The 21,780-nt window shown below is 31.4% G+C and overlaps 5 protein-coding genes across 6 annotated transcripts; 1 reads left to right on the top strand and 4 right to left on the bottom strand.

Annotated features, from left to right (window-relative positions):
* Window positions 1-807: 807 nt before the first annotated feature.
* LOC111683051 (glycine-rich cell wall structural protein 1-like) lies at window positions 808-1,482 on the top strand. Of its 2 annotated transcripts, XM_046956758.1 has the most exons (2): window positions 808-1,269; window positions 1,312-1,482. In XM_046956758.1, exons 1-2 carry the CDS (start codon window positions 828-830, stop codon window positions 1,434-1,436), a joined length of 567 nt encoding a protein of 188 aa, XP_046812714.1. In that variant the 5' UTR covers window positions 808-827; the 3' UTR covers window positions 1,437-1,482. The 2 variants fall into 2 exon arrangements, with proteins under 2 accessions (XP_046812714.1, XP_023300849.2); XM_023445081.2 differs by having other exon boundaries at window positions 808-1,482.
* Window positions 1,483-3,963: 2,481 nt separating this feature from the next.
* On the bottom strand, window positions 3,964-4,845 carry LOC111683057 (glycine-rich cell wall structural protein-like). Its single transcript, XM_023445087.2, has one exon. It carries the CDS (start codon window positions 4,791-4,793, stop codon window positions 4,047-4,049), a length of 747 nt encoding a protein of 248 aa, XP_023300855.2. The 5' UTR covers window positions 4,794-4,845; the 3' UTR covers window positions 3,964-4,046.
* Window positions 4,846-10,069: 5,224 nt separating this feature from the next.
* Window positions 10,070-10,774, bottom strand: LOC111683996 (glycine-rich protein DOT1-like). Its single transcript, XM_023446115.2, has one exon. It carries the CDS (start codon window positions 10,713-10,715, stop codon window positions 10,299-10,301), a length of 417 nt encoding a protein of 138 aa, XP_023301883.2. The 5' UTR covers window positions 10,716-10,774; the 3' UTR covers window positions 10,070-10,298.
* Window positions 10,775-12,290: 1,516 nt separating this feature from the next.
* Window positions 12,291-12,798, bottom strand: LOC111683910 (glycine-rich cell wall structural protein-like). Its single transcript, XM_023446032.2, has one exon. The coding sequence runs from the start codon at window positions 12,749-12,751 to the stop codon at window positions 12,380-12,382; it is 372 nt and encodes a 123-aa protein (XP_023301800.2). The 5' UTR covers window positions 12,752-12,798; the 3' UTR covers window positions 12,291-12,379.
* Window positions 12,799-20,640: 7,842 nt separating this feature from the next.
* LOC124421480 (DNA-binding protein Rfx5-like) lies at window positions 20,641-21,213 on the bottom strand. Its single transcript, XM_046956759.1, has one exon. It carries the CDS (start codon window positions 21,024-21,026, stop codon window positions 20,739-20,741), a length of 288 nt encoding a protein of 95 aa, XP_046812715.1. The 5' UTR covers window positions 21,027-21,213; the 3' UTR covers window positions 20,641-20,738.
* Window positions 21,214-21,780: the final 567 nt, after the last annotated feature.

Genomic DNA, 21,780 nt, shown 5'->3' with positions numbered 1-21,780 from the left:
CTGAACTAGAACTGAACTAGAACTGAACTAGAACTGAACTAGAACTGAATTAGAACTGAACTAGAACTGAACTAGAACTGAACTAGAACTGAACTCGAACTGAACTAGGACAGAACTAAAACTGAACTAGAACTGAAATAGAACTGAACTAGAACTGAACTAGAACTGATCAAGAACTGAACAAGAACTGAACTAGAACTGAACTAGAACTGAACTAGAACTGAACTAGAACTGAACTAAAACTGAACTAGAACTGAACTAGAACTGACCTAGAAAAGTTCATAGAATGAATACATCTATGAAGGATAGATAAAAGTATACACGGAAAACTGATACAAACCACCCTCGTTATATTAAAATTTAATTTATATCATCCTAAAAGTATAACATATTATTTTTATATATTAAAAATAATTTAACTTTTTTTCCAAAGATCATCATTTTTTCCACAAACAAATTAACAAATTTCATTACGATAATAAATACAAGTTTGTATAAATATTTGAAGTTATTTGCTTTTATATTAATTAATTAATTACACAAAATGCATCTGCACAAAAACATTTATAATTGAAAGCCAAAACAATCAATAATTCAATTTTTGAACAAATACAAAAAAAATATATACTGTAGAAGCACATGATCATTTGTTGTAGTACAAGTATTTTTTTATTATTTAAGTTATAAAACTTATATTTTGTTTTCAATAAATCTGGTTAATTAAAATTAGATTTTTTGGAAATTTTTTTTGAAATAGAACTTAAGTATATAAGTCGGAACAAGTGCCATTATTAGCAACAGTTTCCGAAAAGTGTTTGTTTTACATTATGAAATTATTTGCTTTTGTTTTATTGATCGTGGCCGTCGTGAGCGTTAATGCTCATGGTTATGGTGCTGGTGCCGGTGGCGGTGCTGGCGGACACAGTTCAGCTAATGCTGGTGGACATGCTTCTGCCGGTTTGGGTGGAGGTGTAGGGGGTGGAGCTGGTCATCATGGTGGTGGTAGTGCTGGACATTTAGCTGGTGGTGCTGGCGCTGGTTTACAAGGAGCTGGTCATCTTGCTGGTGGTGCTGGCGCAGGTTTACAGGGAGCTGGTCATCTAGCTGGTGGTGCTGGCGCAGGTTTACAAGGAGCTGGTCATCTGGCTGGTGGTGCTGGCGCTGGCTTACAAGAAGCTGGTCATCTAGCTGGTGGCGCTGCTTTACAAGGAGCTGGTCATCTTGCAGGTGGTGCTGGTGCTGGCTTACAAGGAGCTGGTCATCTTGCAGGTGGTGCTGGCGCTGGCTTACAAGGAGCTGGTCATCTTGCAGGTGGAGCCAATGCTAATGCAAAAGCTAGTGCAGCTGCTTCAGCTATTGGCGGTGGTGTAGCAAATGCAGCAGCCAATGCTGCTGCAACTGCAGGAGCTGCTGGTGGTCATGGATATGGACGTTAATTGACAATGGTTTAATGTGTAAACAAATAAATTTTGCAAACTTAAATCGATGTGCGTTTTTTTATTCTCCTTTTTTGCTTGTATAATCTTATTAACATATAACATTTAAAGTGGGTGACTTAATATAGTTTACAAAAGAAATTAATAAATCTAATTTAAATTTTTAACGATTTTTTTCTTTTAATATGTGTAAATTATATTCAATTTGACTCTAAAAAGTCTTAAAATTTCTTTTATGGTCTTTTTCTTTGACGTTATTTGTTATTATGAACAGCAGCTGTAAAATCAATGAAAATAAATAAATCTCTTTATTTGTTTGATAAAGGGTTTTCCCCATAAGGACTTGGTTACTTTTTGCAATGAGTTATCGTTATCAATTTCAAACCGATCTTCAAAATTTACAAATTGTTTATAATTAATTCCGATTTGCATACGCTCAATACAAAAGTTAAACATCTAATCTGTAGTCTAGTTCACAAACTAATTAATCAATAAACTACTACATTGTCCAGTCAATAGACTAGTTGGGCGATCACCAATGAACTTATCAAAAGATTAGCCGATAGACTGATCGATAATTAAGTCAACTTTTCTAAACACTATTCAATACACTTATCAAAAGACAATACTTTGTTATCTATAAGCTATTCCAAAGATTAATCAGGAGAATAGTCCAAGGACTAGTCAATGAACTTATCTGTAGAGTAGTTCAACAACTGTTCTATAGACAATATACTATTTAAAAGCCTTTACAATTATATATTATTAATTTGACTATGTACTAATCTACATACTAATATATATTATTCTGCTTAAGCCACCATATAGTCCAGACCATTTTTATTGGAAAACCCTTTGCTATCACTTCTTTAAATGATGTTTCATATGGAAATATTAATTTGTTTAATATGTTGTTTACAATTTGTAAATTTTAAACGAATACATAATAGATGGACAGACATGATTGTGAAAATCTTCAGCGCTTATAGTCTAGATAAGATCGTCTTTATATATAAAAATCAATGTATGTTTTTTATACCCTTCACCTTCGTGATATAAGTTTGTCATTCCGTTTGTAATTTCTATAATATAATTTTTCAACCCTATAAAGTATATATATTCTGGATCCTTATAGATAGCGGAGTTGATTAAGCCATGTCTATCAGTCTGTCTGTCTGTTGAAATCAGTTTTTAGAGGTCCCCAGATATCGGCAAGATCAGAATCTTCAATAACTCAGTTAGACATGCTTTCAAGAAGATCTCTATTAAAAATCAGCAAAATCGGTCTATAAATAGCGGAGATATTAGCAAAAATCCAAGACAACCTCTGAAAATTTCATCAAAAAAACCACATTTTTTTTCACGCTTTGTTAAAAAAGCAACAACAACACTGTGAATTGGATAAAGATGCACATGTGCGTGTGGAGATGTATTTGGTTTTATTCAGCTATGTATTTTTTTGTATGTTTGGATGCAAGAACAAGGAGATAAAGCAGTAATATGTTGGTAATACAGCTCATATTTGTTTGAGGGTGGTAATACAGGTTGACGGTGGTATTACAGTACAACGATTAATATTTCTTTCTACTACAGTTTATATTTGTTTGTGTGTATGTTATGTGTGACATGTGTGCAGAGATACAAAATAAATAGAAACTATTTTTTAAAACATACTGGCTGAAGGGATTCGGCACAGCCGAATATAGAAATATTACTTGTTTATTTTTTTTATTTTTTGTACCTTTTAAGAGGCTAAACTACTTGAAATTGCCACTGTGTGTGCCTTTTTATCTGGAAGGAACAATAGACTACTTTTTGTTTTAAAATTTCAAATAGGCGAGATGCCAAGCCCATATTAAGAAAATATTTAATCCGTATATTTCAGATAATATAACAGTTAGCGTATTCAAATTTTGTCGGAGACACTTTGGGCGGATTTTGTTTATCTGGGAAACTAATTACACAAAATTCTTCCAATTTTTCATCAAAAACTTCAATATTCATCTGAAAATTTTGGAGAAAAAAGAATAGACTTTTATCATGAGGGGCTTGAAGATCCCATATGAATAAAATAGAAAGAAATCGTATATCTAAGAAACTATTAGAGCTTTGCGCCTCCCATATCAATTAAATACAAAATTTTGTTTATCTGGGAAACTAATAGAACATGATTCTTCAAATTTTGCAGGAAGGACTTTATTATATAACTGAACATTTTGGAGAAAAAATGCCTGATTGTGAGTCCCCATATGAATTAAACAGAAAAATTCGTATATCTGAGAAACTATTACAGCTAGTTTCTTCAAATTCTACTAGCAGATTAATAAATATATAGTTATAAAATTCGTAATAATTAAGTTTCACCACAATTACTCTGGTCGATGTTAAACGCTAAAAAGACGAGTCTTAGTATGTTTACTGTATAATTTCTTAAAGTTCTTCAGTATTTCAATATATTGTTTTAAGTTAAATTTTTAACTCCAAAACCGGCTTAAAAATAAGAAAAAAATTTAATATTTTAAATTAATTTTTAATAGTTTTTTTTTGTGTATTTTTCATTTTTTTCATAATAAATTAGTCTTAACATTAGACAACAATTAGGACTAGAGCTTAACCACGAGAGAAGGTGTTGGAGTTGGCATTAGCAGTAGCAGAAGCGCCAGCATTGGCACCACCGAAACCACCCAAACCACCACGACCACCAGCAGTAGATGAAGCAGAAGCTGAGGAAGAAGCGGAGGAAGAAGCACCACCGAAACCACCACCGAGACCACCACCGAGACCACCACCGAAACCACCACCAAGACCACCAGCGGTAGAACCAGCATTAGCGTTAGCATTGGCACCAGCGTTAGCACCACCGAGACCGCCACCTAACAAACCTCCCAAACCGGGACGGCGACCGAAAGCACCACCGGTAGCACCAGCATTGGCACCAGCGTTAGCACCGCCGAAGCCACCACCCAAACCGGGACCTCCGAAACCAGGACGGCCGAAACCACCACCCAAACTGCCACCAGCAGCTCCAGCATTAGCGTTGGCATTAGCGCCGGCATTGGCACCACCGAAACCACCGCCTAAACCGCCTCCTAAACCGCCTCCCAAACCATGACCACCAAAACCGGGACGGCCGAAACCACCACCCAAACCGCCACCAACAGCTCCAGCATTAGCGTTAGCATTGGCACCAGCATTAGCACCACCAAAACCACCGCCTAAACCGCCAAAACCACCGGCACCACCCTTAGCAGCTGCATTAGCACTAGCAGCAGCGTTGGCATTGGCACCACCGAAACCACGTTGAGCTTGGGCCTGGGAACATACGGCCAAAACGGCAAGAGCGACAAATACTTTCATTATGACTACTGTTTGGTGTTTCGAATAGACAAAACTAAACTGATGCTAAATCTCGAAACATAAACATCTTTTATAGTTAAACTACAAAATTCAAGTTTGAAAACCCAATTTAAGATTTCTCTTCCAGGGGGAAAAAGACATCTGTTAGCAGATAATAATAACATATATACCACACTCTCAAGACAATCTAATACATACATACATTCATATTTGCGTATTAAAGTAGTGGCGTCAGTAATTAGCATCTAAATGGGTCTGTGTTATAAAATCATGAAACCCCCACACACAGATATATAGAAATGTTAGCCATTTATCTGTTAGTTTGTATAGGCAGTGTCTGTATTAGTGATTAGAGCTTCTGTATAAGCATGATTATGTATGTATTTCTTAGTTAAACTCTATCTCTAGTGCGAAAGTTTTTTTTTTTGGAAATTAAAAATTCATATTTTTATTGTATTTTTGGGTACTTTTTTCAAAAATTTCGAAGAAAAAAAAAAAGCCGGTATATTTAGCATTCGATTTTTTTGTTTGTTTATTTGTTTACTGAAGTAAACAAACATAAACCAGTTTATATTGTCTTCCCCATAATTTTAAATTAAATAATGATTTTGTACTTAGCAAAAAATATCAAATATAATTCTATCAACAGTTTATAATAATGGCTAAAAGCGTTGACGACTAATAAGTTTAAAATACGCATCGAAATCGGAATATCTTATTACTGTTCGAAATTAAATTTTTTGAAAAAATTAAACAAATTTTTAATTTTTTTATTATTCAGTAACAGATCGGACATCTTGTGATAACTATAACCGTTAATGAAGTACTAACAGTTAACAATTTTGGGCTGATATCGGAGCTATTAGACGGAGAATAACATATTTTACATAATAGATAGTGTTCCGAGATAATTTGTATGCAGTGACATACATATGTATATTTTTACGGAATGTATTACCATTCAGTTAGAGACTTAGTAGTTTCCTGGATGTAAATCCTAAGAATTTTGCAATAAATGTTTGCGAGGAATAATATCGGATACTTGGATCTAAATTCAGCGAAAGCTTCACAGTGGTAAAGAAAAACGTTCACTATCCTCTCCACATATCCTTTGTATAGCTGTGCCTGCAATTCCGGGTGTCTACTCAGAATACGTAACATCTTACAAACCTCAGACTTGTACTCAGAATATGTAACATCTTACAAACCTCAGACTTGCACATTTTGATGAGATGACTCTTCTTGCTGTCATCAAAGTTAGAACATAGGATTTTTGTGGTTCTACCACTCGTTTCATTATTCCAAAAGGCCTTATGTTTTTATCAGCTATAGGTGCATCGCATGGTTTTGGCATCGTCAGGTTAACTACCACGAGCTCTATTCTCTTTGAAGCTAATACATTTAACCTTTCGTTGCCGAGCGCTACCGGGTGGCCTAAAAGCCATATAATGTAAACCTTACCTTTGAGAGAGTATTCAGTTAAAGCTTTCCATCCAATATGGTCTTAGATTTAACATTATCACCTGATAGCTTTAATTGCATTTTGGCTATCGGTATATATATTAAGCCCTGTGAGCGTCATTGTATTTATTCTAATTCAATTTACTTATTGTGTTATTGCTCGGACTTCAGTGTGAAAGCTTTGTGTTGAGATTAGGTCTATGTTATATTTCTGTATCTCAGGCGCACTTAGTCCCTCACATTAGGGCCATCCGATTCATACTAATTTTTGCTCTAATATGCTGCTTGACTAGTACACTAGTGTTTTTGGGATCAGCGTTTACGACATATTCTGTGTCTGGTATGCGATCAGACACGTCTGTGTATAGCCTTCAAATGTTTGTAGTATACACTGATGTCATGTTCTATAACAGCTTTTGGACAGTTTGCCTAAAGCTATAAATGCTGCCTCTTATCTTAAATATGTTTTAATGGCAACGTTTACAGAGTCTTGGTTGACGTAATACTCTTGACACCAAGAAACATGTACGCTGAACTCCCTGCAGTAGTTTCATGATACACTTTTTGTCCAAAGTTGTTTACCATATTCTATGTTTACACAAAGAATTGATCTATGTGACATAGTAGGACTAATGCTATGTATACACGGTTGTTAGATCTTACAACGTTGGCAACAAAAGGCCCAGAAAATGTCTAATAATACTGTCAACTTAGAAATTTTACCTTTGCAATATTTTCGGTAATGCTTTGTTTGTCAACGATGCAAAAAAATTAAAGTTTAGACTATTACTAGATATTTTTTGGACATTTTACTGACAACGTTGTAAGATATGACAACGGCTTTAAGGCTCCATTCCATGCCTATAGATCTCCTACATATTGCTCAAAATCGATGGACCTTGTTGATACTATCCTCTATGTGAATTATTTCCAGTTAGAAGTATTACGACATCGTCTGCATAGCAGACATGTCTAAAATCTTTCTCACTTAGAGTTCTTAAGAGGTTTTAATCACTGGTTTATATATAGTATCACTGTGCACGTTAATAAAGGCGTACCGCTAGTTCTGGTTTGCCCATGACGTCCAAATTTAAAACTTAAACTATACAACTTATTAGAATTAAACAAACCGTTTAAAAGTTACAGAATTAATTTCTGTAACGGTAAATTCCGAAATCGGTAATATATAGTATACCTTTGTTACGAGAGTGGATCCATCGGGTGAAAAGTGAAATTTCCCTCTCCCAAAACCGAAATTTTTCTATAAAAGTGAGAAAAAAAGGGAAACAAGTAAAAAACTAAATTAACAACACCTCAACATACATCCCTAATCTAATGCGACTTGCTTGTTTTTTGAATCTTTTAAAAAAGTAAAGAGAGTCATACGACTGTCAAATTTTCCATCCGTATTCTCTCTCAATGTGTAATGGTTTCATTATAATTGCGTTTAGACAATCCCATCCGTACTCTTCTACACAAAATTTTTACATATCATATTACTTGTGTGATCGTGTAAAGTCGGCTTAAGTTGTAAGTTGTTTAATTAGTAGACTATATACAAATCTTTGAGGTGTGATTTTCGGTCATTCACAACAAAAATAAAGCGAAGTACTTCCAAAAACTAACATTTATCATTACTTCTAAAGTAGTAATTATTGTTTTTTTTTTAACTTACGTGGAAGTGATGTTTAATGACTTTCGATAAAGCAAAAATAATTCAATTTTTTCTATGCTGAATATATTTTTTTGTTCTTACTTTTTGTGAGATAAATAATTTTATCTTTGGTCTTCTGTTTTATTAATTGCAATAATTTTAAGTCCAATTAGTTGTATTTAATAATAATACAATTTTACTTCCGAATAACTTCCAAAAAAAGAGCATACAAATTTTTTCTTGAGAATCACTTCGGAAGTAGTGAATTTGGAATATTTATAACATATTTACAACGAAGACTAGATCAAATTTATGTGCAATATTTCACTACTAGCGAACCACTTTAAGAGAATTTCTGCTTTAAGCCGCTCCGCAAGATCGTCTTAAAATTCTATAAACATCCAGAGAATTCTTTCATTTCTTAACTGTCGCCTAACGTCACATATGTACTTTTATAAAACTTGTCATATTTTATAGTTTTTAATTGCTTCTTCTTAATTCTGTTTAATATTTGTTTATAATTTCTTAATATTTATTATTTTTTATTAATTAGCTTCATTTTTGACTGGTACTTCAAGTTTCTTTATTTTCGTGTTCCTCTTTGCTAGAGAGATTAATAATAATGTTTGTGAATATTTATAATTCTATTCAGAATATAAGATCTAATATCTGCTTATATACATATGTATAAACTATAAAATGTTAATTTGTTTAGATCGTAAATTGTAATTTATAACTTTTTTTCAAAATTTTGATAAATCTTAAAATTTACTAGTCATTGGGCGTTTAAAATAGAAACAGTGTAGCCAGCTGAAATAAATAAAATTGAGGGCAAAAAATGTCTTTGATTTTCAGTATTCATGATTTTTGAAAAAAAAACCAACATTCGTCAATCTTAACTGCTTTATCATCCTTGATGTTTGTGATTTCCAAAATAAAGGTATTCCCCCTAGATATTAGATTAAAATAAATAAAATTGAAGATCATTCAAAACTCACTAATTAAACCAGTCTTTCATTGCATAATAAATCTATAAAATTTGCACAGAATTATTTAAATTTTAACAATAAAATTTTTTGAAATTGTTCTTTTTATTATTGCAAAACATATTGAAGTTTCTAAAAAATTGTATTAAAACCCATGTATTTCGAAAAATATACATATATAAATATCAAGATATTTAATTCGTTATTTTTACAACACTATCGTTTTATTAGATATTATTCTGGTCAAACAACTCTTTCACTCTTTTATTTATTTAATAATAAAAACTCAATACGAAAACAATATGCAAATTATATACTAATCGTAACAAAACAAAAATTATATATATATTTTTATATAATTAATTAAAAGCTTTAAATAAAATCAAAGAATCAACAGCTTTTTAATTTTAAGCTTAAATTTTAAAAATAATAAAACAATAGAGGGCGTTCTAAGCAACGGATATAAAGTAATTTATTTAAATTAAATAAAATGTTAAATTTTTCTAGATTCGAGTGAAGTTAGCTAATAATCGAAATTTACAAATACTTATCACAACTTTGTAACGGTTCTACCTCAGTTCAAATTTCCAGCAATAATAAAACTAAGTACTTCTATAAGAATAACATTTATCACTACTTCAGAAGTTCTGAATTTTTAAAAATTAAAAAAAAAATAGTTTAATTTTTGAAAAGTGAAGTGAATGTATCTTTTCGTACTGGCATTTTCTATGTTAGATGTGTTGTAATTCCTTTATCTATGTTAATATTTTTTATTTCTAATTATTTATGTCCTTTACTACATCTTCATTCCTAACAACTTTCTAACTTCTCCTGTTCTGTTCTGTTCTGTTCTAGTTGTGTTCTAGTTCTGTTCTAGTTCTGTTCCATATCTGTTCTAGTTCTGTTCTAGTTCTGTTCTAGTTCTGTTCTAGTTCTGTTCTAGTTCTGTTCTAGTTCTGTTCTAGTTCTGTTCTAGTTCTGTTCTAGTTCTGTTCTAGTTCTGTTCTAGTTCTGTTCTAGTTCTGTTCTAGTTCTGTTCTAGTTCTGTTCTAGTTCTGTTCTAGTTCTGTTCTAGTTCTGTTCTAGTTCTGTTCTAGTTCTGTTCTAGTTCTGTTCTAGTTCATTTCTAGTTCTATTCTTGTTCTGTTCTTGAATTTTGAAAACAATACGAATTATATTGTTGCAACACGAAATTATTCAGTAATTAAGTGTTGTTTTAAGTATGTAAATCAAGATATTTTTAAAATATTTTTTTATATTTTTCAGACTTTTCTTTTTTAAAAAAACTTAAAATAAAACATAAAATAACTTAAAAGAAACTATAACAAAAAAGAACTAAAAATGGTACAAAAATTTATAGTTTTGTATAATTTCTTGTATACACAAAAAATTATTGAGAGTTTTCTAACCGCGGAAACCACCGCCACCAGCAGCTGATGCGGAAGCAGAAGCTGAAGCTGAGGAAGAACCAGCACCACCAAAACCATTACCAGCAGCGCTAGCACTGGAAGAAGCAGAGGCAGATGAGGAGCCACCACCGACACCACCGAGACCAGGACCTCCAAATCCGGGTCCACCAAAGCCTGGACCACCGAAACCGGGACGGCCAAAACCGCCACCACCACCATAGTAGGGATTAACACCACCGAATCCTGGACGACCATAGCCGCCACCAAATCCAGGACGGCCAAAACCGCCACCGTAGCCACCACCGAAACCGGGACGTCCAAAGCCGCCACCACCATAGGGGCTACCAAAACCAAATTGGGGTACAGCGCAGACTGCTGCTAAGAGCATGGCTAATACAATGAATACTTTCATTTTGTTACTAGTGATCTTCTTTCAAATTGTTTAAACTGTCTAGATATGTTCACACAACTAATGTCACAATAAATGCGTACAAAAGTATTTATACTAAAAACTGTAACTCATTTCTCTGTGCTGAATAATAAAATATGCTGAATCAAACAACAACAATTTTAACAGTAGCTCTCCAAGAGATATTGATTTATTGTTATGTATTGATCAATGAACACTTAACTATATCTTGTCTTTTTCCAACAACACTTTTAAGCATCGTTAGTGTATTGATCTGCGAAATCAAAAATGTGTAAGCGGCTGAATTAAAATTTAATTTTGAGAGAATCTCAAACTATTATATTAGAAAATAAAAAAAATCCCCAGCGTAAAGGTTTACTAAACTGAGAGTATGATGTACCGCATAACAGCTCTAATACAAACAACAACAATTAACACCTTCTATTCAAAGCACAAACATAGGGAAACACCAATTTATTATCTATTGTTGTATTTTATTAACGGATTTTTGAAAAACCTCATCTGTTCAGCCGTTAGTTTTTTGATAACACTGCTCTCTATTACGTGTTTAGCTTCTTAAGATCATTTATTTTGTATTTTAGCCATTTTTGGTGATTCCCAAATGACCAGCTATGTATGTATGTATGTATGTATGTATGTATGTATGTATGTATGTATGTATGTATGTATGTATGTATGTATGTATATAGCAAACATAAACATCAAAAACCTTTCAGCCCCGTGGCTCTAAAGCAAAAAAAAAACAAAAAACACATATTAAATATGATAATGACCACGATCAAGCAAAAAAAGTAGAAAACAAACCAATCAATATTCAAATTTCAAATCCATAATTTGAGATAAATGGTTTTCACTGATATCTAAATGTTAAAACTATTATCTTTTTAAAAGATTGACAAAAAAAGAAGCGTGTGTCTGAGCTCCAAATGTTTGTCAAATGTGTGGGTGTAAATGATTTCAAGTTAATTTTGCGTAAGCTATATTCATTAAAATCGTAAACAAGAGCGACCTACAAATGTAATTTCTAAAAATTAACATAATGGAACTTCCTTAAGTTAACTTACAGCTAGTTTAATTTTAGTTCAGTTCTATTTCAGATGTAGTTCAATTCTGGTTCAGTTTTAGTTCAGTTCTAGTTCAGGTCTATTTCAGTTCTAGTTTAGTTCTATTTCAGTTCTTGTTTAGTTCTAGTTCAGTTCTAGTTCAGTTCTAGTTCAGTTCTAGTTCAGTTCTAGTTCAGTTCTAGTGCAGTTCTAGTTCAGTTCTAGTTCAGTTCTAGTTCAGTTCTAGTTCAGTTCTAGTTCAGTTCTAGTTCAGTTCTAGTTCAGTTCTAGTTCAGTTCTAATTCAGTTCTAATTCAGTTCTAGTTCAGTTCTACTTCAGTTCTAGTTCAGTTCTAGTCAATTTTTTTGGATACCATTTTCTTTTCGGGATGAATCGAACGGGGAGTACAAGTTGTATTGAATTATATTAGTAATTTGTAAGCACTGCAATACTTTGTAAAATTTTTAATATATATATCAATAAAATTTCATTTTTTTTCCTGATTTCTTTATATTTTTACAATTTTGTGTATAAAACTTAACATAAATAATAATTTAATGAAAACTACAATAGAAACTTTGTTTTAACTACAAATAGAGTTTTTAACCACGGAATCTGTTGCCACCACCAGCAGCGGCGGAGGCAGAAGCTGAAGCAGCGGCGGAACCAGCACCACCTAAACGGCCACCACCGGAAGAGCTAGCACTTGACGAAGCAGCAGCTGATGATGAAGCACCACCTGCACCTCCGAAACCAGGACGTCCGCCACCAAAACCAGGACGACCAAAACCACCACCGCCGAAACCGGGACGACCATAACTGCCACCGCCGAAACCGGGACGACCAAAACCGCCACCACCGAAACCAGGACGTCCAAAGCCTCCGGCACCACCACCATAAGCACTACCGAAACCGAATTGAGGTAGAGCGCAAACGGTTGCAATGAGCATGGCCAGAATAAGGAATAATTTCATGTTGTAATTTTTTCTTTTAATTCGATGAAATGTTTTCACTGTATCAATTTGTTCACACAACTAATGAAACAACAAATGCGAACAAAACTATTTATAGCAAAAAACCTTTCTCATTTCTCTAAGATAAAAAGCAATTAATACTCCTCATAGAGAGATTGATTGATTATTGTGTTATTTTTTTCCACTAATTTCCACTTTTTATTAATAATATAAGTAATAAAAAAAGTTATGTTTTGTTTCCAGAGAACAAAACAACTATAAAGAAATACGTAAATGTTAAAATTATAAATTTAGTTTTGAGAGAATTTGACCAAAACAAATTACTATCAAAAAAATTCCCCGCCAAAAATTAAGATTTGCAAAATATAAAGTTAATTTCGCAAAAAATAAATAAAAACAAAAATCACTAAAAAAAAACTTAAATTAAGGAAAAACAACAACAAACATATTACATGGAGAAACAATATCATAGAGATCGTTAGAGGATCACTATCACCTATGAGAAAGAAGTATTTTACTATTCTATGGTAGTTGTGTATTTGAAAAGTCTTTGCTAGCCATTTTGAATTTCTGAAATTTGTTTACCAACAAACAAATCTTTTTAAAATTTTTTTAAACTTGTTATTAAATTTGACATATTTTTATATGTTTATTAATGTTTTTTTTTTTGTTATTTTTTTCTTTCTAACTAATAACCGATCTTTAATTCCCATTTGAAATCCCCTTTGATTTTTGTTTTCTTCATTTTAGAAAACCACTTTTAGCTGGCTAAACTTGAAAAAGGTTATTTGCCTTTTCAAGAAATCTACCAAATACTATTCATACTGAGACTTGTTATATTAGAGCAGTAACATATGATCGTGCGTGTTTACTCATCTGATCATCAAATTCAACATTATTAAATACAACATTTTGACAACAATTTTGAATTTTTCTTACTGCAAAATGCGGAAGTTTTTGATTTTTTACTGGGAATTTTGAAATTAGCTAAAAAAAAACGATTAATGTAAATAAAATTAAAGATTATTATAATTTGTTAAAGCGCTAATGATTATGTTAATGAAACTGCTTTAAAGATCATAAAATAGTATTTAATAAAATAGTAATTAAATTTTTGTTCTAAAAATTTTGAATCTGTGTCTTTAAGTGGATTCTTATTAATTTCGAAAATTATATTTTAAAAAATTTGTTAAACAGTGTGATTCCCGCATAGAAGTACATATTTTAATTTAGTAATTTAGAATGATTTGTAAATAACGTTTTATAATTTAAAAGAATGCTTCATTACTCAGCAAAACAAATAAAGAAGATAAAGTCAAATAAAACCCGACTTACTGTATACCCTATACAGATATCCGCAGTCTATAGTCTAGTCTATAGTCTAGTCTATAGTCTAGTCTATAGTCTAGTCTATAGTCTAGTCTATAGTCTAGTCTATAGTCTAGTCTATAGTCTAGTCTATAGTCTAGTCTATAGTCTAGTTTATAGTCTAATCTATAGTCTAGTCTATAGTCTAGTCTATAGTCTAGTCTATAGTCTAGTTTATACCCTAGTCTATAGTCTAGGGTATAGTCCATTCCATAGCCTAGTCTGTAGTCTAGTCAATAATTTTTACAAATTGTAATTTTAGATGAAAATACTCTATGCGCTCTCTACTCAGATTTCATTATTAAATCTTTCTTCCGGGGAATTTTCCCATCAACATACTGATGAAATAAAATTTTTATTATGAATTGAAACAAACAATTGACTAATTCGTATAAATAATAATTTCAATGACTTTTAATATTTATTTATTTACTTATTTCTTAACAAATTAAATGTTTTATTTATTTTATTGGTAAATTACAGTGAACTTAGAAATGTTAAAAAAAACCTAGCATCACTACTTGAAACTACACATATGTATATAAACGTACATATGTATGTGTGATCAAAGTGTTAAAAAAACCATAAGGGAATGGGGTGGCCTATTAATAATAATATTATTATTTGTTAAATGCCTTAGTCTAGACAATTAACACCTTGCAACTAAATTTAGAAACAAATTTTGAAAAATTTCAGCTACTTGCAATTTTTTGTATTTTGTTAAAGGTATTATAAAATCTCATCTATTAGCTAAGATTTTTTTGTCTGGGAAATCCAATTAATTGTGAAGATTTTTTTTTTTTTTGGAAATCACACGCGGTTTTTTATCAAATCCGTTTATTTCTTTCTTTTGTTTTCATTTATACTTAGAACAAGTTCTTATGTCCTCATACGATTTTTTTCTAAGATCATTAAGTATTTACCTTTAAAAAGACATCAAACTTTAATGTTAAGAAAATAATTAAATTAGTTTTGTTTGTCTAATAAATTTATTATGTTTAAACCAGTTTACAAACAAAACAATTTTGAAAATAAACAAAACAAAAAATATTCATTTCTGTTAAGCATCTGCCGTTTGTGAATAGTAATAATTAAATTTTATATTGATTAACAACGTTGTAAATTATTAAAGGGGAATTAACAGGGAGTTACTAAAGCGATATAAGCGGCACACCTATCCTCGACATAAACCTAGTAATTCGGTCCGACAGTCCCGATCTATCTATTGACATTACAAGCGACTAGCTATTTTAACATGTGCTTGTCCTAAGAGAAAGTCAATCGTCCAAAAATCCAAAATTCCTGTATCTCGCTTAGCAAGGGGACACTAAATTGAAGATTGTCTTTACTCTCGTTGCAGAGTGCACCTCCGTGACGAAAGGCTAAATGGAAATCACCGTCTTTTGCGGATGCATTGACGTATGTATATAGATGGATGAAAAACTAAATTTCATAACCCAATTATAGAAATAATGGTCCCTGGTACATGGAACAAAGGGAGTGTTACAGAATTTCTTTAAAAGTTGGTTAGATGAATTTTTCGGTTTTCCTCGAAAAAAAAAAATCGGAAGACAAAAATTTTTTCTAAAATATTGGTTCAACACCCACCTCAACGTATACCAATTTCCTGAGAAACAACAATATGTCCGTCTGTCCGTCAATTAGTTTTGTATGAAAAGTACCACGCCCACCCAATAAAATCAGCCCATATTTAGCATAAGACCTCACCATACCAAGTCACACGTTCAAAAAAATTTCTATGTGCTTTAATCAAGAGATATGACTTTTTGTGCTAAATTTGTCATTGGCACCACTGTGGATCGCGATGAAATTTGCGCAAATGTTTTCCTTGACAAATTTTTAATTCAATAAAAAATTTAAAAACATTTCCTATTTTTTTATAAAATGAATAACTTTTTCCCAAAATGTATGTTTCTATGTTGCATTAATCGGACCAGCCTTTTCGGATTAATTTGCCAAAACGTTATTATGTTCCACTGTGCCTAATGAAGAAGAACTAACAGTTGGTTAGTTAGTTAGTTAGTTAGATAGATAGATAGATAGATAGATAGATAGATAGATAGATAGATAGATAGATAGATAGATAGATAGATAGATAGATAGATAGATAGATAGATAGATAGATAGATAGATAGATAGATAGATAGATAGATAGATAGATAGATAGATAGATAGTTAGTTAGTTAGTTAGTTAGTTAGTTAGTTAGTTAGTTAGTTAGTTAGTTAGTTAGTTAGTTAGTTAGTTAGTTAGTTAGTTAGTTAGTTAGTTAGTTAGTTAGTTAGTTAGTTAGTTAGTTAGTTAGTTAGTTAGTTAGTTAGTTAGTTAGTTAGTTAGTTAGTTAGTTAGTTAGTTAGTTAGTTAGTTAGTTAGTTGGTTAGTTACTTAGTTAGTGAGTTAGTTAGTTAGTTAGTTAGTTAGTTAGTTAGTTAGTTAGTTAGTTAGTTAGTTAGTTAGTTAGCTAGTTAGTTAGTTAGTTAGTTAGTTATTCGGCTTATATTACACTTACTTGCCCTGGTCTATATCACAGCTTATCGCATAATGGAGTATACAACTGCTTTTTATGCATAATAACCTCATTAATTACTTTTTCAAAAAAAATTTTTGCATAAGAAATCTGTCACAAGCATAAAGTCTAAAGGCGTTATCATCAATAAATTTTCAATAAAATCAATTTAATACATAAACAAATTTTAAAGGCCTCCTAAAGTTGCCAAAAAAATAAATCAATTTTGATAATTGACCTTAAATCTTACTTGACATTGATAAATTCTGATCAATATTTCTTGAATTATTAAGTGTTCAACACACTTAAACATATTGCCATCTCAAATCTTCTTTAAAATCATAAACATGACCTCGTTATTCTACATTATTTAATATAAAAACGTTTAATTTTTAATTGTACCAAGAAATAATTAACATTAAAACCCCTATTTAAACAACATGTGTGTATTAATTATATTCATTCTCTGTATCTTTCTTTTTGAACTGGTTTTTATTGTTTTAGCCGACTTTCAATAATCTGAATTCAAAATTTTTTTGTTGACAAAAGAAATCATCAAAAAGCAGGGTACTTTTTTTTCTAAACGTAAATGCAAATTTTTTGGAATAAATTTTGTTTAGTGTTTTAATTATAATTTGATTTCATTTGTTTTTTTCTTTCTTTCTTTCCTAATTATAAACTCATTTGTCAGTCAAACTTACATAATTTGTTTATTTGAAACTTTTTATGAGGCAAAGCTGGAGAATCAATTTAATTGGGATGAAATTGTGAAAGAAGAAATGAAGTAAAGGAAAAGGAAATAAATTATGTTTATGTTAATTAAATCATAAAGCCCAATTAAGTCATCGATTTTTTTTCCTAAGTTCTCATAAAACACTTTTACAAATAAGGAGTCTTAAATTCTGCTGCAAAACACATGTAAAAATATTACACAACTTTTTTCAAATTTATCTTAGAATAAAAAATATTACAACAAGAAGATTCCATAAACCTGCAGAGAAAAACTACGTCACTAAGGTATGAATATATAAAGAATACTACGAAAATGTAACATTTTTCAGGTCATAATTCTACAATTGCAATTTCTATTCCAATGCTTTTGCAACTGCACATGTTGCATGCAAATATTTATTTATTTCTTTGTTGATTTTTCATAATGCTTTACGCAATATAACGAAGAATAAATACAACATTATATGTCATGCTTCCCATTTTTAATAGATTTCCCTGTAAACATCTCTGAACATAAAAAATACTGTAAAATTTTTTTATTATGGGAAATGTGTTCTTTTTACGTTGATAAATACAGGACGATATTCCTGTTGCTGACGTTATTATTGCTATTCCTTAACATCAGCTACATCAATATTTTCTTTAACAGCAATGACATTGACTTCCTTTTCGAGGTTTAAATGTGAGGAATACAAGAAAACATGCAATGTGGGATTGTGGTACGAAGAAAAAATGCATTAAACATGCAACACGTTCTCTTCGTGGATTTTTCTCATTCGTTACTGCAACTTTTTATGATTTTCACTGACGACTTTTTTCTTCTTGGTATTCCCATTTTATTTCTTATTTGACTGCATATTTCGCCATATAATATTATGTGTTCAATAGACTGGAGCACATTTTAACAATGAACGAGAACTGAACTATAACTGAACTAGAAGTGAACTAGAACTGAACTAGAACTGAACTAGAACTGAACTAGAACTGAACTAGAACTGAACTAGAACTGAACTAGAACTGAACTAGAACTGAACTAGAACTGAACTAGAACTGAACTAGAACTGAACTAGAACTGAACTAGAACTGAACTAGAACTAGAATTGAACTAGAACTGAACTAGAACCAAAGTACCATCCTAATGCTGTAGTTAGATTTTCTATGCATAAACAAGTTATCTTACGAATAGTCAGCTGTTTTTTGTTTCCGCTTTAGAATTCTACAATGTCATTGTATTGCTTCGGGGGTTCAATGTCCTTGTTATTACAGCCAAGTTCCACTTTTAGTTTTTTTTGTTGTGAAAATAGCATGTATTATGCCAAAAGGAAACTAACATTTCACTCTTTAGTTTAAGAATTCGTAAGAAAATATTTAAGTTGAAAGGGGAGGGGGATTGTATTAAAAAAAATTATAAATTTCTAAGCTGAAAGCTAAGCTAATTACGGATTTAATTACATGTACTGTTTTACATCGATTAACATATTTATGAATTTTCCATTTACATATTCATAAAATAAATTAAATTTATATTGATTTTTTTCTCATTTTTATTATTAACAAATATTATGACATGTTATTATAAACTCAACATATGATAGCTTATGTTTCCAGTCTATTTATGTATACATGTTTGTATATGTAAATGACTACATCCTATATTGTCATATTGTTTCCGTTGTCAAACAAATTCACAGTCCTTTATTTATTACAGTTAATACTTGTTAATCGAAAATGCATACATATAAATTCAATGTGTTTGTATTGAGGATACTATTAAAATTGTAAAAGTAGATTCGCTGCCATCTAAAGACGTGATTAATTAGAGTGAGACCGGGAGGATGTCTGTTGTATAGGGACTAGTTAAATAATGAACCGATTTGAACAATTTTCCTTAGGTCAAAAAGGGATAAAGAATGACTTATTTTCTGCGTTGCAAACATCATCCTACACCACCTCCTCTAATAAAGTTTTGTAGCATATAAAAGCATAACGGTCAAATCGATTATGCTTTGTTGAAGCCAATTTCTACAGAACTCCGATATCTTCGGAATTTCAATCTTGAGTGAGCAAAATTTACGACAAACATATATTATTTCTGCCCACTGTGTCCTATTAGACAATTCCTCTTTAGGCATATTAGTTTACATGTAAGTATATGTCAAACTTCACTATACCCTACAACACTATAGTGAAGAGGTTATTATGTATTTGTGCTGATGTTTGTTACATCCAAAATACCTTAAATACGTCCGACTTAAAGTATACCAATCAGCTCTGAATCACTTTCCGAGTCGATTTAGCCAATCCGTCCGCTTGTCTGTATGTGTGTTTATGTAAATCTTGTGCGCACGCTACAGGTCGATACAGATAATTTAATGAAAATTGCTCTATACCCATTATTTCGAAATGGGAAAAATTTAGTTTCTACTAACATCATTCGATTTTTCTAATGATCGGGCTTCATTTGACTCTAGTCGCCATACAAACTCCAATTCAGAAAATTACTTTAAAGTCAATAACACGAAGTTCTATATAAATAACTTTAATGTAAAGGTTGACTTATCTGGATCTCCCCTCAACCCCATATAAGTCCTCTTGTAGAAATATTCCGAAATTAAGGTAAAAATATTAAAATAAATAAACTTTATTTTGAAAAATAAAAAGATTTTTAATGAAATATTTAACCATAATAGCCACCACCGCCTCCACGAGATGCAGAATTAGCATATGCATCGGAACCCGAAATGCCTATTCCAAATGATGGAAAGAGACCACCACCAAAGTTGAGTTGACGATTAAACGCTTGAGAGCCGGCTTGAGAATTGGAAGTGGCACCACCACCACCAAAACCACGACCTCCACCATAACCGCCTCCAAGGGGGAAAAATTGTGCTGTTGCTGCCGCCAAGCAAAGTATTAAGATAAAGAATGTCTTCATTTTTTAAACAGTACGTTTAAAACGATGTCTCTAGCCGTAATTACAATAAGTCACTAATTTCATTTTGTTTTCTTTATTCAGATTTTATACACTTTTCAATATAGAAATTGAATTACGAAGATTAAAATTTAATTTCTTATTGTTTTTAAATTTATATTATTTTTTTAAATAAAACATATTCAATTGTTTCGTACAGTGGTTTTGTAGCAATTTCTTAACCAAATGTATTCTGGTTAAACTTGTCATCACAAATCATAGAAACGTAATATATATATATTTTTTTTTTTTTGCAAAACAAGATTTTGAAATATTTAAAAAAATATTTCATGTAACATTAAATATGAACAAATAACTTAATAAATTTTAATCTTAAAAACAAAACTTTATTAATCTATATTTTATATCACAGACAAAAGTAATAATGCTCTTAACCACGGGCACCCGTATTAGAATTAGTATCGGGAAATGTAATGGCAGCTCCACTATTGGGATTAGAACCCTGGTTATTATTAAGTGCACCAGGTCCTAAATTGGGAATACCAGGAATAACACCAATACCTGGACGTGGACCAAAGCCTCCAAAACCAGGACCCACACCAATACCTGGACGTGGACCAAAATTTGGACGTGGTCCCAAACCTGGACCAAAACCGAAACCACCAAATTGTGCTGCTGCAACAGACAACCAAAATGCTAAGATTATTATAATTTTCATTTGAATTCTTTTGTTTTTTAAACGATGTCACTGGGAGTAATTAAAATTTGCTACTGATTTAATTTCTTATAAAATATTTAGAATTTATAGTTATTTTATAAAAACACACAAAAATTTTTGAAAAGAATTCAAGAGACACACATTTGAGAGAGTTAAAAATAAATGCAAACAAAGATTAATTTTATTATATACATATTATTGCTTTAATTTTATTTATAAATATTAACTAGTTATTGAACCCGATATTTGGAAAGTTTCTTATCTGATAAATAATCAGAAAAACGTAAAATTTTACTTTCTGGGAATTTTTTCGGTGTTGGGTTTTCACCACTTGAGTGGCTTGTTAGAGCAAACAAAAAAATGTTCTTTGATTTGAAACAGAGTATATTTCGTGACAAGTCAAGATCCACAGCATTATCTTACTAAAATATAAAAAGCTTACAATCCAATTTAAAACATAAATAAATTTGTTATGAGGTCTTAGGATAGATAAGAACATTATATTATTAACACCATGCTTCACTTGTTTTAGGTTCTTAGGAAAGACTATTTTATAACAAAAAACGGCTTCTACATTCTAAGTTAACTTCTGTTCTAGTTCAGGCCTAGTTCAGTTCTTGTTCAGTCCTAGTTTAGTTCAGTTCTTGTTCAATTCTAGTTCAGTTCTAGTTCAGTTCTAGTTCAGTTCTAGTTCAGTTCTAGTTCAGTTCTACTTCAGTTCTAGTTCAGTTCTAGTTCAGTTCTAGTTCAGTTC

The sequence above is a fragment of the Lucilia cuprina genome, chromosome 2 (assembly GCF_022045245.1).
Source record: "Lucilia cuprina isolate Lc7/37 chromosome 2, ASM2204524v1, whole genome shotgun sequence".
Classification (NCBI taxonomy): domain Eukaryota; kingdom Metazoa; phylum Arthropoda; class Insecta; order Diptera; family Calliphoridae; genus Lucilia; species Lucilia cuprina.
This window is presented reverse-complemented; position numbering and strand designations above follow the sequence as displayed.

Bases quoted from the DNA above. Each gene is read 5' to 3' on its own strand.
- LOC111683051 (XM_023445081.2), top strand. From the start codon at position 828: ATGAAATTATTTGCTTTTGTTTTATTGATCGTGGCCGTCGTGAGCGTT.
- LOC111683996 (XM_023446115.2), bottom strand. From the start codon at position 10,715: ATGAAAGTATTCATTGTATTAGCCATGCTCTTAGCAGCAGTCTGCGCT.
- LOC111683057 (XM_023445087.2), bottom strand. From the start codon at position 4,793: ATGAAAGTATTTGTCGCTCTTGCCGTTTTGGCCGTATGTTCCCAGGCC.
- LOC124421480 (XM_046956759.1), bottom strand. From the start codon at position 21,026: ATGAAAATTATAATAATCTTAGCATTTTGGTTGTCTGTTGCAGCAGCA.
- LOC111683910 (XM_023446032.2), bottom strand. From the start codon at position 12,751: ATGAAATTATTCCTTATTCTGGCCATGCTCATTGCAACCGTTTGCGCT.